Below are 19,453 nucleotides of genomic sequence, written 5' to 3'. Positions count from 1 at the left end.
TAGGTTTGGTTTTCAACATTGGTAGGGATATTTTTGGGTCGTTTTTCTGGACTAACAGTGTGCATTCCCCAGCCCAAACCTATCACACCTCAATAGGCAAAGCCCATGATAGGGTAGAGCACTACCCCCACTGCATTTCACTTTGGCAAGGGTGGGTGAAATGTGGCCCCAACTATTCATGAGCAAAATCACGGCGTACCCAACAGCAGTAACTACAGGCCCACAAGGCTACGCATTCTGTAAGCACAGTGAATTACTGAGGAATATGTCAATCATGCTGCACCTGCCGCCACCTCCCGCCCCCAGCTCTCACGAGCCAATGGTAGCCTGGCCTAATGACACCAATTTTGATTGTCTTCGAGAAGAAAAAAAAGCAGTACGACTCACATTGAATATTCTTTTTTTTTCTGATGATGGCCCGCCATTTACACCTCTGAAACGTAGGCTTTATTTGCTCTCTAGTCATTGTTTAAGTTGCTGATAATTTGTGCTTGTGCACATTTCATGTGTGTGTGTTTAACACACGTTAGAAAATAGCGTATAGGAGAAATTTGCACTGGTATTATTTACTTTGAGGAGCTGGATTTTCATTATTTAGAAAATAGCTACACGTGCTGTCATATTCTTCACATGGCTTCCATATGGTTGCAGGTAAAGGTTGCTCACCTGGAGATGGGCCCACTTTAAAAAAAGTTTTGTTATTTCTGCCATTAAAGTTCTAAACTCATGTGCATCTGGGTGTCGTGGCGGTCTTTTCCGTTGCCTACCAGCACAGGGATCGCCGGTTTGAATCCCCGTGTTACTTCCGGCTTGGTCAGGTGTCCCTACAGACACAATTGCCGTGTCTGCAGGTGGGAAGCCGGATGTGGGTATGTGTCCTGGGGTCGCCGCACTAGCGCCTCCTCTGGTCGGTTGGGGGTGCCTGTTCGGGGGGAGGGGAGAATAGCGTGATTCTCCCACGTGCTACCTCCCCCTGGTGAAACTCCTCACTGTCAGGTGAAAAGAAGTGGCTGGTGACTCCACATGTATCGGAGGAGGCATGTGGTAGTCTGCAGCCCTCCCGGATCGGCAGAGGGGGTGGAGCAGCGACCGGAACAGCTAAGAGAGTTGGGTAATCGGCCAAGTGCAATTGGGGAGAAAGGGGAGGGGAAATCCTTCCCCCCCAAAGAAAGAGGGGGCAAATAAAAACGCTCTAAACTCACTGAACCTCTAAACTGGTGTGTTAATGCATTGTCGTCTCCTATTCTCTATGTATACCCTGTGGTATGTAAAATATGTGCATATGTATTTATTTTTTGTGTATGTGTGTGTGGCTGGGTGAAGTCTAGATAATAGATTCTGATAGAATCGTTCAACGTGAATCTTTTAAACTATGACACGTACCAACCTTTTCTAATTCCCCGCCGTACACTGTACAGAAGCTACCTCCGTCGCTAGCTGTTCAACGGGAAACCTGCAACTCTGCAGGTTTGCAGGTTTCTTTGCAGGTTTCTAACACTGACGGATGGGAGCATGTGTGAAGTTAAAATGACAGAAGTCGCTTGAGATCGCTAAAACATTGGTAAAGACAACTCAGTAGTCCCTTGACATTGGTATGACTGCTCAGTATTGTGACTGCTAATGGAGCATCATCCCCACAACAAAGAGATAACGTTGAAAATCGTGACTGTTCTCTTTAAGCTGAAGGAGGAAGCAAGTGTGTAAAAAGGCTGATGGTCTCTGAGGCTAGAGAGTCTTGTTCAAGCACCAGAAGAGTCCAAATGAAGGGGTTTCTGATACATGGCATTCTTCATAGGGCTCAAACGATCAAATCGTTATTTTCTTACGCATCTTGATGTTAGTACATATGCATCATCATCATCGGCGGTCACTCGGGGTTGAGTATGACGTCCTCCCTCTTGGTCCCTCTGGGTCTTCGGGTGGGTGTAGAGGCCGATCCTGGAGCCGCATAATGGGAGGACGCCTGCGCATGACAGCTTTTTACATGGAGTGGCTGATGTGCCTGCAGCCACCACACGGTTCTTGGCAGGGGGTGGCCAGAGTCCAATGGCATGGAGAACCAAGACAATAGGGGACCACCCTCTGTTGCAGCCTTCATCCACCCTCACTGCCATTGTGACCGGGAGACATCTTCCACCAGTTCCACCGTTAAGGTCTTTGTTGGATCGCACTTCGTCTGGAACCTCTCCCTTGACCTAGCCGCCTTGGGTGACCCTACCAGGAGCCAAGCTCTGGACGGCATAGCTCTTGGGATTATTAGTACATGCAAGCTTCTCCATCATGGCAAGGTGGTGATCCAGGAGAAGAGTATATATGCACCACAGCAATGGAATTTAACAGGTTGGCTTTTCTATTAGCAAAGCTTTTGTATGTCATAGTAGGTCCACCCTACTCTACTGATTTTCCACCATCAGTTACATCTGTCACCTGGGAGCTTGAACCTGGATGTCAGAATAAGTTGAGGTGATTTCTGATTTAACATTGGGTACACTCATTCGCTTCTGGGATGGCAGCACTTACTGGAAACTCACCAGCACCAACAGTCCTAAATAGGTGTCTGCTTAGGTGCCAGCCAAAGAAGATAGTGATGGTGACGTCAGATCTTGTGTATCGGTGAATGTAATTCTACCCACTACTCCTCTTTGATTTGACAGCTACGCCCTTGTGAATTTGCCAATTGTAAAGCATTTGTGTTAAACGTAATCCAACACAATGCTTTGTGTCCCTTCCTCTGGCAGAGGATGTGCAATTTCTCAAGAGGAAAATCTCCTCTCCTCGATTGAGTGAGGTTAAAATCAGTCGACCGTCAACATCTCTGCTGGGATCCTTGTTCAGCGTGGGACGTCCAGTTTTCGTCACACTCATTCTGATGGCTGTATCACCCGTACCACATGGCTGTTCCTGGTCCAGCATGTCTGGGTGTAATCCCAACTGTTTCCCGGCTGTAGTCAGGATTTGATCCTTCTGATCCCCCCCCGCCGCCGCCGCCACCCCACCCTTCTCGTTTCCACCACTTGTATCAGGGGTGAAAGGGGTCTTTTGTGTGTCTGCTGCCATCTTTAATTCAATGAGAGAGAGAGAGAGAGAGAGAGAGAGAGAAGAGAGAGAGAGAGAGAGAGAGAGAGAGAGAGAGAGAGAGGGGGGGGGGGGGGGAATACGCAAACAAAAGGTGAGCGAGAAAGTGGGATACAAATAGTCCCTTTCCGAAAGTGAAATGTGGGGGTCACGGGAATAGATGGGGGGGGGACTGAGTAGGAAAAGACCGTCAATTGGTGTGTGTGTGCGTGTGTGTGTATGTATGTGTGTGTGTAAGTGTAATGATATACAGACAAACACAATATACTGCTTAGTTGCAGTCAGTCGATGCCCTGCACTGAAAGTGAGAGATGAAATACTCACTTAAGAAAAAGGGACTCTCTCTCTCTCTCTCTCTCTCTCGCTCTCTCTCTCTCTCTCTCTCTCTCTCTCTCTCTCTCTCTCTCTCTCTCTCTCTCTCTCTCTCTCTCTCTCTCTCTCTCTCTCTCTCTCTCTCTCTCTCTCTCTCTCTCTCTCACGCTCTCTCTTTCTCTCTCTCTCAATTTTCAGTTTCATTGTGCTTTATTGGCATTGCAAAATTGACATTTGTATTGCCAAAGCACTCAGAAATATACTTAGCACAAAAAGTAAGGAAATGTGTTTTTGGTAGATTATTTCTTTGTTGTAACAATGCTTCTTGGCAATACATCTTATACCGTTGGAAAGCCTGTTTATTTCCCTTTTAAATGGTGCCACATTTTTAAGGAACATGCATCTGTGGGATGAGCAGCAGAGCTGAGTATGTGGGTCGTGCCCATGAAAAATTTGCCAAATCTTCTCTGCCAATGCCAAACAGCTTATTTTGCTGTTGCTATTGACTCTTGTTTTGAGCTTCTGGTACCCCAGGTGCTGACAATCAGCTGCCTGATATAAGATTTATTGCCGAGAAGCTTTGTTACAACAAAGAAATAATCTACCAAACATACATTTCCTTACTTTTTGTGCTAAGTTTACATTGTTTGAAAACAATTACACACAATTGACTTATTTCCCATAGTGGGTTAAGTGGGTGAAACAGCGACGTGGAGTACTTTTTTCTGTCTTTGTCTTTCTCTTTTTTTTTTTCTGTCTTTGTCTCTCTCTCGCTCTCTCTCTCTCTTTTTATCAGTTGCTCGGTTATACTCCCAATCACTCATTACAATACATGTATAAACACACACAGACCAGCAAGGTTCACCGTCTCAAACACACTCACTCACTTACCTGTCTACCCCCCCCACACACGCACACACAGTCTCTCTCTCTCTCTCTCTGACTCTACCTCTCACTCCCTGTCTCTCTCATTTTTATTGCTGTTTTCTTCCTCCCTCATCTTTCTCATACACCATACATCATTCTCTCCCTTCTGTCTCTCTTTATCAGTTTCATTCCTGACTCTCCGCCAACCTGTCTGTGTGTTCGTAACGTTCATGAGTGTGTGTGTGTGTGTGTGTGTGCGTGTGTGTGTGTGTGTGTGTGTGTGTGTGTTTCCCGTCTATCTGCCGATACACCTGTCTGGCATCCCCATAAGATCCAACACCCAGCTGTCTTCATCCATTACGCTCAAAGCCTCCACCATTTGTCCTTCCTTCCAGTGCTTTGATCGGACAGACGGACCGGCATACCTGAAAATACATGCGTCCGATTGGTCGGGGAGGGAAGCGAGACGGGCGGAGCGAGCGGGAACCCTCATGTATGAACTCATACACACATGTCTATGAACATGTGTGTATGCACTGCCAGTTGGCAGATGTAGTGGCTGGAGGTCTGCTGCTAAATCTTGTAAAATTGCGATTGTTGTGGTGATCCAGTTTTAAACTGTGTTTATTCACAAATCACATATTAGTTGAATTGCGGCAATCCCACCCGTACGTTAGAGTCCCTAACTTGTGGCATTGGTATTGCAACAGTTATCACACTGGCGAGCTGGAGGAGTTTTGCCTCTTTGATGTGAAAACTGTTGATGTTGGCTGTCAGCCTCGTGGAGCCTGATGTAATATACAGCAGGTCGCCGGCTCTATAGATCTTACTGCACTTCTTCCAACCCATAAATCTCTTACTCGCTCTGTCTGTCTCTCTTTCTCTCGCTCTATCTCTCTCGATCTCACTTGCTCGCTGTCTCTCGCTCTGTCTTGCTCTCTGTCTCTCTATCAATCTCAGTCGCTCTATCTTTCTGTCTCTCGCTCTATCTGTCTCACTCTCACTCACTCTGTTCGTCTCTGTGTCTCTCTTTTTCTCGCTTGCTCTGTCTGTCTCGCTCTGTCTCTCTCTTTCACTCGCTCTGTCTCTCTGTCTCTCTCGCTCTTTCTGTCTCTATCTCTCTCACTCGCTCTGTCTCTTGCTCCGTGTCTCTCTTTCTCTCTCGCTCTGTCTGTCTCTCTCGCACTCTGTCTCTCTCTCCTTCTGTCTGTCTCTCGCTCTCTGTCTCTCTCTCTCACTCACTCCCTCTGTCTGTCTCTCGCTCTGTCTCTCTCTCACTCGCTCTGTCTGTCTCTTTGTCTCTTTCTCACTCTGTCTGTCTCTCTCTGTCTCAATCTCTATCTGTCTATGTCTCTGTCTCTCATTTGCTCTGTCTCTCTCTCCGTCTCTCTCTCTCTCACTGTGTGTCAGCCTGTGGCCTCTGACATTCTTGAGGTTGATCATCTACTTGGGGCTTGCCCTCATTTTCGTTTAAATGGACCACTGGTTGTGGCCACAGTACCGGGTACACACCACTTGGGGTGATTTGAAAAGTGTTGTTATCTCAGCACAGGGCGCAAGTTCACCTAACGGCAGGATCTTACCGTTCCTAGACGGCATTTCTTCTATAGCAGTGAAGGATAGGCATATTTTCAGTATTGGGACATAACAGCGCCTGTTGTGGCAAGAAAATTGACTCATTTGAATGTCATTATGATGTAGATTGAATGTAAGGAAGCACGGCTAAGGAAAGTAGCACTCTTGATTGGTCTTGTAGTGTGGACAACACAAGCATGTACATTTACGTTTGATCATTTAGCAGATGCTTTTCCCCAAAGTGATTTACAGCTGAGCCATAGACAACACCGGAGCGTTGGGATGCCTGGGCAGATATTCCCACGACACGTTTGGAAATAGTTGACTGTTTGGTATGTGTTTTCTGGATGTTAGCTTGCCAAGAGAGATTGACAGAAGACACAAACGACTCCTCTTTTGACTGTTACAAGCGTTCAGAGCCACCCAAGTAAAGCCGGGCGGTCTCCCACAGCTGGCTGTCTTTATCGCAGCGGTTTGAGAGCTGACTGCCTTGTTCAAGAGCTCATCGGGACTGGAAATGGTTTTTCTTTCCTTCGCGCTCTACTGCACAACCTCAAGTTCGTCTCACCCCAACACCGCAACTCAAAGCAACGGTTGAGTTTGCTTCCCCCTTCCTTCACCCCCACCACCGCTCCATCAGAGCCCCATTTAAACCCACTGGGGTCTCCTGCATTTCCTCCATCCAGCAATCTGTCTTATTATTTCTGCAGAGAGGGACGCGTTGCCTTCTTGATGGATGGTAGAGTGATTGAGGCAGTGTCAGAAGGATGTTTGGCAGATAGCAGGGTGATTTCCCTCTGCTCTCAGCACACAGGATGTCTGTGAGCATGTCTGCCGGCTGCTGATATGTGATCTGATGCTAGCTGTGTGTGTGTGTGTGTGTGTGTGTGTGTGTGTGTGTGTGTGTGTTAGCACTGCACGATATTGGAAAAAAACTCAGATTGCGATATTTTTTTCTCCCTGTGGTATACTATACAGTCCCGGGCGGCAGGGTGACACATTGCTTAGTGCAGTTGCCTCACAGCAAAAAGGTCCTGGGTTCGAAGCACGGTGTAGTCCAACCTTGGGGGTCATCCCAGGTCGTCCTCTGTGTGGAGTTTGCATGTACTCCCCGTGTCTGTGTGGCTTTCCTCCGGATGCTCCGGTTTCCTCCCACCGTCCAAAGACATGTAGGTCAGGTAAATCGGGTATACTATATTGTCCCTAGGTGTGAATGTGTGTGTGTGTGTGTGTGTGTGTGTGTCGGCTCTGTGATGGCATGGCGGCCTGTCCAGGGCGTCTGCTCACCTGCCGCCCAATGACTGCTGGGATAGGCGCCAGTATCCCTGCAACCCCAATTGGGATAAGCGGCTTGGATAATGGATGGATGGATTGCACATCCTGCAGTGTGACCATTGCGCATGCACACATCGTGATGACAATACTGAAACGATCATGCAACCCTAGTGTGCGCGTGTGTGTGCGTGTGTGTGTGTGTGCGCGCGTGTAAGAGAGATGTGGGAAGCAACACATTATTGGACTAAGTTCAGAAAAGTAATTTTTGTTTTGCTTTTTCTCCTTTCGCAGAGGATAATAAAGCATTTTTAATGGAATCCAACGAGAGACCAGCACAGAGATAAGACAGATAAGAGACCAGAGAGAGGGGACGTATGTGATGACAGGCAAAATATCTTAATGGACTCAGCTCAGAGCCACTGAGAGTTCCTTGTTGGGGCCAACTATTCCTGTCACAGAAAACAGAAATGTGGTGTGATAGATTTAACGGTTAGAGAGAGAAGAAAAGGACAAGAGAAGAAAAAAAAGGATACGAGAGGCTCAGTGTGTGTTTGTGTGTGTGTGTGTGTGTGTGTGTGTGTGTGTGTGTGTGTGTTTCACCTTCCCAGGTGTTGGCTGTTTGTTTGCCTTTACTGTCTATTGGGCACTCAGGTGTGTCCAATGGGGCGGGACCATTGGAACAGTTGCTGCTCCCTGATTGGCTACTGTCAGCTCTGTTTTAATTCAAATATCCTGAACGGGGGGGGGGGGTAAGAAGGGAGGGAACAAGAACAGAAAGAAAGAAGGGAGACAAAAAGGAAGGCTAGAGTGAAAAGGGCTGGGTCACCGGAGAGACACGATGAAAAACATAAAGAGACGGAGAGAGAGGGAAAGAAAGAGAAAGTGGTCCATTGCTCCGAGGAATTTAAAGCACCTGTGAGAAAGGGCAGGGTTTTTTTTTTCATTGGTTGTTTTCCAGTAAAACTTTTAACTGTGCAATAAAAAGAGTTGCCGGGTAAAATAAACCGGAGAAGACATTTTTTTACGATGCCTTGCCTTATAGGTTGTCTGCTTTTCTTAATTGCAGGTCCTCCTTCAGGTTGTACAATTTTAGGTCCTCAATTAGTATTTCCTCAAGCTGTTAAAAAAAAAACCATCAGTACGATGTATGCAGCCGCACAACTGCCACTTTCGTACAACCAAGGAGAGGTTGCAAGGTTTTGAATTTTTAGAAACGTGAATTTATGTTCTTTGATATGTTGGAAAAGGGTTTCAGGTGAACGTGCGGATGAGTTTGCATTTGTACATATTTTGTTGTGTGTGTGTGTGTGTGTGTGTGTGTGTGTGTGTGTGTGTGTGTGTGTGTGTGTGTGTGCTCCTCTCTGGTGGGCCCTATGACACCTCGGTGACAGGGGCAACCTGTCAGCCTTACAAATGGCTGTTTGTTTTCTGCTGTTTTGCCAACCCACCCTCCCCCTAGCTGACTAAACACTGAGGTGGTGTTGTGGGGTGGGGGGGGCTGTCTCTGTGACCACCAGAGTTGAAGTTAATTGTGTCATTCTATCAGCTGTGTCTGAAAAACACTTCAGGCGAGTCTTAATCAAGAGTTTCTTACCAATCAGATTTTTGATCCCCAAATTAAATAGCCTTGAAAGCCTTTTTTTTAACTGACCTTGGTGACCTCTTTGCGATTGCTTTTTAATTCTTTCAGAGGAATTCTCGAGATAATAAGATAATCTCTCTCGTAATTTAATTGATTTAATTCTCGAGTTCTTAAAGATATAAGTCCTCCATTGGAGAAGTTGTTTTCCCAATGGCTGATTTAGGATGAGAAGAAATTGGGTTTGAAGCCGGTTGTAAATTTTAAGGGAGTGCTCTTTATGTCAGTGTTCGTGATTTTCTGACTTTTTTTCCCTAAAGAATTTGCTTCAGGCTTAACGATTACCAAACCTCACAATGAACGCTGGTGTGTGTGTGTGTGTGTGTGTGTGTGTGTGTGTGTGTGTGTGTGTGTGTGTGTGTGTGTGTGTGTGTGTGTGTGTGTGTGTGTATCTGTGTGTGTGAGAGAGAGAGAGAGAGCTAGATAGACAGAAACAGATAAAAGAAGAGTGAAGGGGGCACATAGCAGCCAGATGAAGTCGGAGGAAGAATATGTGTTTTGAAAGAAAATTAACTCATAAAAAATATACTCAGAAAAATTTTAGAGAGGGAGCGTGTCAGATTTTTAGAGAAAAAAAAAACTTGTGTGCATGTGAGAGGTTGCGAGTGAGAGCAAGTGTCTGTGTGTGTGTGTGTGTGTGTGTGTGTGTGTGTACGTGCTCTTGTTAGCCGCACTGACCCACGTGGTGTTGGACCGGCATGCTTAACAGCTCATTAACATCTCTTATCACCTCTGCAGTCATCACAATGCATTGATACCTAGATTTACCCAGTTAATGATTGATCAATCTACAACTCACAAAATACAGCCTGCATATTCACCGATAAGGACGCTCGATAAAACCGTTTCAGTTTACCCAGCCATGGTTCTTATCAGTTTAATTGGGCTTTGATGGTGCAAAATGATCAAAGCGTAGCTCCGAAAATTGTACTTAATATAGTTATCAGGGCCGTGCGATGAACTGCGAGCGTGTTTATTTCTAGCAGAAAAAGCAGGGTGCGCCTTCGTCTCGGCTGGCGGGTAGAAAGACACTTATGGCGCTCATGAGCGGTGCACTTCATGGGATTTTAGCCATCACGCTCCAAAAGCTTCGCGATAACATTGTAGCTTTGATGCTCGCGAGCTCTCTCTTTTCATTGGACGGTCATCTTTTGACGCATACCTTCAGTAGCAACACTGTTTCAATCCACAGTGTGCCTGTGAACGAACCTCTGTCTGCACGACTGCGTGTGCGCATGTGCGTCTGTGCACGTATGTGTGTGTGTGTGTGTGTGTGTGTGTGTTTGTGTGCTTAATGGTAGGCTTACATACAGACTATCTCTTTTTCCATGGCAGCAGTGTGTGACACACCCTTTTTCAGGGTGCAACCCACTACCATCCTGTGTGTGTGTGTGTGTGTGTGTGTGTGTGTGTGTGCGCGCGTGTGTTTGTGTGTGTGTGTGTGTGTGTGTGTGTGTGTGTGTGTGTGTGTTTAGCCACTGATGCCATTCTAGCAGCTGGGGGGCTCTATAAATAGTGAGGGAGGCGATACCGTTGAACAGAGAAAGGAGGAAAAAAACAGCCTTTTTTTTGTAAAACTTCCCCAAACCTAAATGTGTCTCCCGCACACATCCTGTACTCCCTTACAAGGAAGAGTGACGAGAGGATGGTGCCAGCACAGGATATGTGTGTACAGTAAAGCTTTTCAGCAAACTCATTAATTCAGCTTTCTTTCTTTTTCTGTTTCTGCCGTGGGACTGTTGGGGTAATTTCAGAGATGGGAATTAAGTAGAATTTATTTGTTGTGGTTTCACAAATGTCTTGTATTGACTTTAAGATCAAACTTTAGAATGATCCTCGAGAGACCACCGTGATATATGGACTAAATGAACCATATATTTCTTTGTTTCTAAACAAAGGGCAGGAGATATGTGGAGAAGTTTAGATGTTCAATGTCCACATTATTACTGGGGTGACGCTGGTGTAGCCATGTTGTTTGGATGTAAAATGAAACATCAATGCTTCATACTAAAGTGCATCACTATATCCCAGGGCTTCTCAAAGTCTGGCCCTTGGTCTGCATCCAGACCAAACAGCAAGTCACTGGACCCTGCCTGACCTTGTGTTATGAATACAATACGTTATGAAGTGTAACGTTTTTTATTTTTTGGGGGGATTCCCCCCCCTTTTCTCCCCAATTGCACTCGGCCAGTTACCCCACTCTTCCGAGCCATCCTGGTCACTGCTCCACCCACTCTGCCAATTCGGGGAGGGCTGCAGACTACTACATGCCTCCTCCGATACATGTGGAGTTGCTAGCGGCTTCTTTTCACCTGACAGTGAGGAGTTTCACCAGGGGGCCAGGGGGACGAAGTGTGTGGGAAGATCATGCTATTCCCCCCCAGTTCCCCTGCCCCCCGAACAGGCGCCCCGACCGACCAGAGGAGGTGCTAGTGCAGCAACCAGGACACATACCCACATCTGGCTTCCCACTCACAGATATGGCCAATTGTGTCTGTAGGGACGCCTGACCAAGCCAGAGGTAACACGGGGATTCGAATCGGCAATCCCCGTGTTGGCAGGCAACGGACTAGACTGCCACGCTACCTGGATGCCCCCTACGATTTCTATTTTGTGTGTTGTTGCTGCCGAGTTCACGCATTAACGTTACACCGGAGAATTTGCTTTGGGGGTAGTGCGAAGCTTTTATCGGACATACGGTAACATAACGAGTAATGCTATCTTCACTTCACCTGGTTCATTAACCAGCGCGACCATAAATGACAGGAATGAGTACCCTGCCGGTACGTGAGTTTTCGTTAGGGTTACAGCCAATCAGAGGCAGAGTAGAGCGGGTCTTCACCAAGTAATATCAATGTAATAACTCGTAACAAAAGTTGCAAGTGAGCTGATTAAATGGTATTTTGTATCACCAATCATTCCAGGCCTCTGAGAAGCCCTGTTATATTCTGTTATTCTGTGCTATACTCCCGGTTCTGGCCTCTTTGCTTTGTAAAGTCTCTCTCCTTTTCTTGTTTTGCCTACCAGAGTATCCTCTAATGTTGTTCTTCGGTTATATCAGCTCCTAATTTAGAGCCAATCGCTCCTTTCTTCTAGTCCCCGAAGGTTAAAGCTAATAATTCCACTTAGCGAAGTGTGTTTACTTTTATCAGAGAGATACTCTCAGATAGTTTACTCAGTGATTGAATAGCCTGGCTTGTCTTGAAATGTGTGTGAAGTGTGTGGAGAATAGGTGATGAGGCCTGATGTCAAACATGCCATTCACTGTGTAAAAGCCACAACTAGACAACTGCCGACCGCAGTTTGAGTGTGATCTTGCAAGAGTGTGTTACAGAGAGCTGCTGCTGGTGTGTTTAGTTAGGGTGAGTGGTAACAGATGGTGTCAGGGCCTACTTGGTCACACACTCTGACTTGATGTGTGACTTTCTGCTAACTGGCCCTTTCTGCGCCACACAACCACATGTCCACTACCTCAATGAACCGATTGACCTCTGCACATAGTGATACTGCTAAGCCTCACCTCACCACCAAAAGTTTACTGTACATGAATCCACTTTTTATACTTCATCCCATCTTTCATACATCTCTCCAAAAGTATGACATGTCACACTTCCCAATTTCAGCGGAACTGCAAACACCATCAGTGATATATTTCTGCACCGCTGCAAACACTGCCGCCAATACAACAGATCACACCAGATGCATTGCAAGCCACATAAACAGTCTAGAGCACATTAATGCCTTAATAACAAGCATTAAAATTAAATACTGACTTGCCCTTAGAAGTGTCTACACGTGGGTTTCTTGGCAGCAAATTCCTTGAGACTTGTCGGGTAGCTGAGTCGCACGACTCGCACCTGCCGCTTCGTTGCTTTGAGCTTTCTTGGAAAATCCTGTTAACTTTGGTATTTTTTTTAAGCAACTCCTGGTCTTGCTTTTCTTTTTCTTTTTGGGCCTTTTGCTTTTGAGCACCACTCTCATGTCTCTGAAATTCCGCCATGGGTATTATTTTTTTTTTCAATCAAGAGGTCGCCAGAGCTCAAATATTGCAGCACTCTGACACCAACCTGACCAATCAGTGTCAACAAATCACCATTGGCAACAAACTGGCCAATCAGTACACAGGATTTATGACATTAACCTTCTGCTAAAAATTAGTATTTTTATTAATTTCTAACTAAAATGAAAGGAATCTCAGTCTCTGTCTGTCCGTCTGTCTGTCTGTCTCTGTCTGTCTGTCTGTCTGTCTGTCTGTCTGTCTGTCTGTCCTTTGATTTTTCTCGACAACCATTCATCTGATCAGCTTCATACATGGCAAGTGTATTGCTGAGGATCCACGGAAGTGCAGTGTCGAGTGTGAAGTTGTTTGGGTAAGCGGTTGTCGAGAAACTCTAAGGAGAGACATACAGACAGAGAAGTTCTTCCTGTGGTGACTTGATGAACAGCGCCACTCTGCTGTTGCATCCACATTGTGGTCAGAGGGGGTAATACACCCAAACAGGCACTACACTTCTTTCGGCTTGTTCCCTGTTTCTCAGGGGTTGCCACAGCGGATTTCTGCCCTCCAGAGCAAACAGGCACTGCACTAGTGTTATTAAAGAGGCACTAAACACTTAAACATGTTTTTGAGCTGTAAACTGAATGATATGACTGTACGGTGATGCAATACATCAATGCTGGTGTTAATATTGATATTTCTTACTATTTCTTGGGTTGAAAATGGCTCAACATGCCATCTACTGTTTTAAATCAGCCCTAAACCTTGCAAGGCCAATGCTGATGTAGAGTCGACCGGTTGGGACTTATCTATGTAATGAAATGAGAAAAAAAAAAGAATGTTAACACCCTCTAATCAGAGTTGGGCAACCCACCTCCCCCACCGTTCAGCGTGAGTCTGAAACGGCGCTCATTTTCAAATATATGCTGATCAAGACTCATCATTAACAGGAGTTTACTCGCTAATCTTGCGCCTCTATTACATTTTCTACCGACTTTTTTAATTTCTCTCAGTTTACAGCTAGTTATAGTTATATCATTTCATCATTTTCAATTTTGGTGCAGTAGTTCAGATTTGTGCTTTTAATGGCTGTAGAAGCACCACTAGACAAATGTGTTGGTTGGGCTGGGCTCACCTTGCGGCTGGGGGAGCAGTCACCCCATCGCCCGCCTCTGTCCACCACCGGAAAGCTGTGGCCCATCTCATGGGGGCCCCCTTCCTTATGTACACCCACATCAGGGCCTCTTTGTGGGGCGGTGTCCAACGCCATGCTGGAAGATGGGCCAATGCAGGTGACTGGCTATGGCGGTGTGCAGTGGCGGGCCGACAAAGTGCCGGGCCCTTCACGCATATCTCTCCAGCTACTCCTGCCCATGCCCCTGCCTCATACACCCCGACCCCCCTCTCAGCCCTATCCCACTTGTTAGCATTTTTCAAAATGATGCAGTGGGTGGAGTTACATTTTAATAGACATCCAGAGGCCCTTTGAAATTCAGGGCCCCTGGGTTTCAGCCCAGGATAGCCTGTCTATTAAATTGCCACTGGAATACTAGTGTAGGGTTTTGACTTGGCGCAAGTGTATGTTTGTGTGTGTGTGCGTGTGTGTGGGTTTGAGAGAGAGAAGAGCAAGAGCAGGATAAAGGGACAGAAATAAGATTTTGCCTGATATAAGTTTGACAACACTGTACATGTTATGCAAATGTGTGCGCATGTTCATGTGCCATGTTGTGCTGTTGAGTGTGTGCATATATGTAGGGTTGTGTATGTATCTGTGTGTCTGTATGTGTGTGTCAGCCGAGGGCTATCAGCAGAAGGATCTCTGGCAACATGTGGAATAACAGTGTGGTCCCAGAGACAGAGGGAGGGACAGGTGTGGAGCGCAGTGGAGCAATAAACGGACAGTAGCGACTACTCTGTGTTAGCGCTGTGTATTATCACTGATGGACCACATATAATCCATTACACTACTTTAAATATGCACACTACAGCTGTTGCCCAATGTCAGAGTTTTACGAAGTGAATATTTAGTACTTTATGGGTGTACGTGTGTGCGTATGTGACCTTTTGGCGCTTGTTGACTTTAACATGGTTTCCCCTCCGAGCTCATTAAGTAGGTTTTTGGCAAAGTTTTCCATGGTGCATCATCGCTAGTCAGAGACCGAGTGGGAATTTTGATAGCTGCATTGAAGTGAACACACATTTCAGTGTTAAAAGACCAGCATATATATATATACCCTCTATTGTGTGATTTCTGAGTTATTAGCCCTAGCCCTATACCAGAGTGTTCGTTGACCTCCAGTCTGGTTAGCGGTCCTGGACATTAGCCTGTGGCTAACCTGACAAACTGATCTGTCCACACCCTGCTCTGATTGACTGTGTGTGTGTGTGTGTGTGTGTGTGTGTGTGTGTGTGTGTGGGGAGATTTGGATCCTGAGAAATGACATCATCTGTGAGAGTGAGTGAGTGGCAGGGCACCTGTGGCCCTATCCTCCCACCCACACACACACACAGAATCCACATTCTCAACTACCCCCTGCAGCTCCATGTGGCACTGCAGCATTCTGCAATCTGACCCGTCTCCCATCGCTGTTTCAACAGTATCGTCCCTCCGGGGATTTCACCCGGCCTCGCCACCTGTTGTCAGCTGTACATCAACCAGGCAGTGCCCCCCAGAACCTATATCCTTCTGCTTCCTTCCATAGGCCCCAGATTTTACAGCTGTGGCACAAGTGGGTGTAAGATCAGCCCTCCCTTAGATTGATCTTATTACTCCCGGCAAGGCTTGAATCATTCAGGATCTAACCCAGCTGGCACCTCCTGGATTCAGTCTAGTGGCAAAAATGCCGCACAGCAAAAAAAAATTTTTTTTAAAAATCAAGCAGTTAAGCTGCTCTACAGCCAGAGAGAGGGCGGGGAAGTTGGGGCGAGGTGAAATGGACAAAACGAAACAGAGAGACGGGGAGTAAAGGGGAGAAGCGAGTGAAAAAGATCTAAAAAGAATGAGATGTGAGACAAGGAGCGTTGGGGGAGACATAAAAAGTGCAAGAGAATGACCTGAAAGGGGATGAAGAGAGCAGCTCTGTCATGTCTAACTGTAACACAATGCAAATCAGGAAATAGATGGGAGACAACACACCCTTAAAAAGTAAAATAATCCCTTCTGAGCTGTATCGGGAGTTTCATCATTGTGAACATTCATGCTATCACCGTCATCTCTCTTGTTATTTAACAATCAAGATCTCTTGCCCTTTTTTTAAACCTATCCTTGAAAAGATGTGCCACACATTGCAGTAAATTTGCAAGACATCACGACATAGGTTATAGTCTTTTTTCATATTTTGATTACACTGATTATTTCGGAGTTTGTTTTGTAAGATGTGCAAGGTATTTTATCATATAGGATGGTCAGAGTCCTCTTTCCTTATCTCCTTTCTCTTCCTCTCTGTTTTCCAGATGGTATTCACAGCGTGGTGGCCTTCTGCACGCTGCGCGTCACCATCATCACCGACGACATGCTGACCAACAGCATCACGGTGCGCCTGGAGAATATGTCCCAGGAGCGTTTTCTCTCCCCGCTGCTCACCCTCTTCCTGGAGGGCGTGGCCGCCGTGCTCTCCACCAATCGGGATGCGGTGTTTGTCTTCAACATTCAGAATGACACCGACGTGCGGGGATCCATCCTCAACGTGACCTTCTCAGCTCTGCAGCCCGGCAGCGCTCCGGGCAGAGGGAGGTACTTCCCCTCTGAGGAGCTGCAGGAGCAGATCTACCTCAACAGGACTCTCCTCCGGCTCATATCCTCACAGCAGGTAGCACACACACACACACACACACACACGTCAATGAAATGCCGGTCGATATGGCTTAAAACCAACAGCAGTGTCTTCTGTAATTGTACGTATTGAAATACCAGATTTGTTTTTTTTGGGGGTTTTTTTTCTCTCCAATTGTATCCGGCCAATTACCCCACTCTTCCGAGCCGTCCTAGTCACTGCTCCACCCCCTCTGCTGATCCGGGGAGGGCTGCCATCTGCCACATGCCTCCTTCGATACATGTGGAGTTGCCAGCCGCTTCTTTTCACCTGACAGTGAGGAGTTTTCTAGGAGAACGTAGCACGTGGGAGGATCACGCTATTCCCCCCACTTCCCCCTCCCCCCTGAACAGGTGCCCCGACCGATCAGAGCAGGCACAAGTGCAGCGATCAGGACACATACCCACATCCAGCTTACCACCCTCAGACACGGCCAGTTGGGTCTGTAGGGACGCCCGACCAAGCTGGAGGTAACACGGGGATTCGAACTGGCGATCTCCGTGTTGGTAGGCAATGGATGGACCACCATGCTACCTGGATGCCCCAAAATACCAGATTTGTGACTGAAATAGCTTGTTTTTCCTCATGCTTAGTGCAGCATCCTCTTCCTAATCTGAATTAGTGTTGGCTGTCATTAAGAATTCATTGACTTTGCTGCTAATAATGACTTTATTGCTTTTATCAGTACCAGTGCCTGTTGATGCCACTTACGATATTTCTTCTCTCATGCATTAAAAACGAAATGCATATTATTGCTGGTAATTGCTAAATGACAACACTACTGTATTTCAAATAGAATATTTCTATTGTTGGTAATAACCAGACATCCAATTGGTTCACTCGACACCTCACATTTTGGTAATTGGTACCCATTCTTAATCCAAAGCATGAAAATCAGAACAGTTTTGAGAGATGTAAGCCAAAAAAAAAGAAAAAAAAAAAGAAAAATTTTAGAAGGATGCTTAATTTGCTTTTGCATGCAGTACAATCCCAGCGTCCACTTTTCTTTTTTTGTCTCGTTTTGATATCACAAAATGTGGTCAGTAAGTGCTGCTCTCAGCAGTTTATTTCTAAACGTTACCACATTGTCTATCATGCCCACTCGGTACCTTTTTTCTTTTCTTTTCTTTTCTTTTTTTTTTGTTTTTTTTTGGATTTTTGATTTTGATATACTTTATTAATCCCCGTGGGGAAATTATGCTCTGCATTTAACTCATCCTAGCTGTGTATCTAGGAGTAGTGGGCAGCCGCCGTGCAGCACCCGGGAACCAACTCCAGTTCGTCTTGCCATGCCTCGGGTCAGGGGCACAGACAGGAGTATTAACCCTAACATGCATGTCTTTCTGACGGTGGGTGAAACCGGATATGAGCACCCGGAGAAAACCCATCGCAGACACAGGGAGAACATGCAAACTCCACACAGAGAATGACCTGGGATGACCCCAAGGTTGGACAACCCTGGGGCTTGAACCCAGGACCTTCTTGGTGTGAGGCGACAGCACTAACCACTGAGCCACCATGCTGCCCTATTGCACTATTGCATACCTATCCGTCCTGGAAGAGGGATCCCTCCGCTGATGCCTTCCCTGAATTGTGCCCCATTTTTTTCTTGGAAAGGTTTTTCTGTGAAGTTTGTCCTCATCCAAATCGAGGGTGTAAGGATCGAGGATGTCAGCCATTGTTGTTTACTGTATCTGGCTGTTTTCATTGTGTGAATGTAATGGCCTCTCAGACTGCAGCGGTATTTTAGGACTTTACATATAAACCTGGCGAGAGCAATCAAGAGGTACACAAAAGCCCTCACACCTCAATGGAATCCTAGAATGTACTGTACTTTGAGAAACCATCAGCCATCATATTTCAAATTATCTTGTGCAAAAAAATAAGCATGTACCATTAGAAATCCATTGAAATGGGCATCCAGGTGGCGTGGCAATCTATTCCATTGCCTGCCAACACGGGATCACCAGTTTGAATCCCCGTGATGGCCGTCCCTACAGACACAATTGGCCATGTCTGCGGGGAAGCCGGATGTGGGTATGTATCCTGGTCGCTGCACTAGCACCTCCTCTGGTCGGTCAGGGCACCTGTTCAGCGGGGACTGGGGGGAATAGCCTGATCCTCCTACGTGCTATGTCCCCCTGGTGAAACTCCTCACTGTCAGGTGAAAAGAAGCGGCTGGCGAGTCCACATGTATGGGAGGAGCCATGTGGTAGTCTGCAGCCCTCCTGGGATTGGCAGAGTGGGTGGAGCAGCGACCCGGACGGCTCTGAAAAGTGGGGTAATTGGATGGGTACAGTTGGGGAGAAAAGGGGAAAAACCAAAAAAATAAATCCATTGAAATAAATCGTAGAATGCTCCTTTAACATCCATCCACCGTCTCCAGGTGCTGCCATTCGATGACAACATCTGCCTGCGGGAGCCCTGTGAGAACTACATGAAGTGTGTGTCCGTGCTGAAGTTCGACAGCTCCCCTCCCTTCATCTCCTCTGACACGGTCCTTTTTCGGCCCATCCATCCCATCAACGGGCTTCGCTGCCGCTGCCCGGCAGGTTTCACCGGGGACTACTGCGAGACGGAGATCGATCTGTGCTACTCGGGACCGTGTAGGAACAACGGCAAGTGCCGCAGCCGAGAGGGAGGTTACACCTGCGAGTGTCTGGAGGACTTCACTGGTGAGTTGGTCATAGATTATGGACGATATGATGTTACCATATGTTTCGCAGCTAGTGTTGTGTTGTCTTGGCGTCAGACATCCTTCCGTCTCTCCACCCGAAACTGATCCCAGAGTCTGTTGTGTGCCCTAATATGAAAAAGAATGATGTTTTTAGATTGTTTACCTCCTGGTCTATGGAGTTTTATGTAGCCTCCCTTTTGCTGGAAGGACTTAAACAGCCTCAG

The 19,453-nt window shown here is 46.6% G+C and overlaps 1 protein-coding gene across 1 annotated transcript in view; it reads left to right on the top strand.

Moving 5' to 3' along the window:
* The window catches only part of celsr1a (cadherin EGF LAG seven-pass G-type receptor 1a), a 149,381-nt gene that overhangs the window by 34,680 nt on the left and 95,248 nt on the right, over positions 1 to 19,453 (top strand). The window contains 2 exon segments of the mRNA XM_056276325.1: positions 16,194 to 16,549; positions 18,939 to 19,227. Coding sequence (XP_056132300.1) covers positions 16,194 to 16,549; positions 18,939 to 19,227 — 645 coding nt within the window.

The sequence above is a fragment of the Lampris incognitus genome, chromosome 3, assembly GCF_029633865.1.
Source record: "Lampris incognitus isolate fLamInc1 chromosome 3, fLamInc1.hap2, whole genome shotgun sequence".
Taxonomy (NCBI): Eukaryota; Metazoa; Chordata; class Actinopteri; order Lampriformes; family Lampridae; genus Lampris; species Lampris incognitus.
Note: the sequence above shows the minus strand (reverse complement) of the source record. Positions and strands in the feature narration are given on the sequence as shown.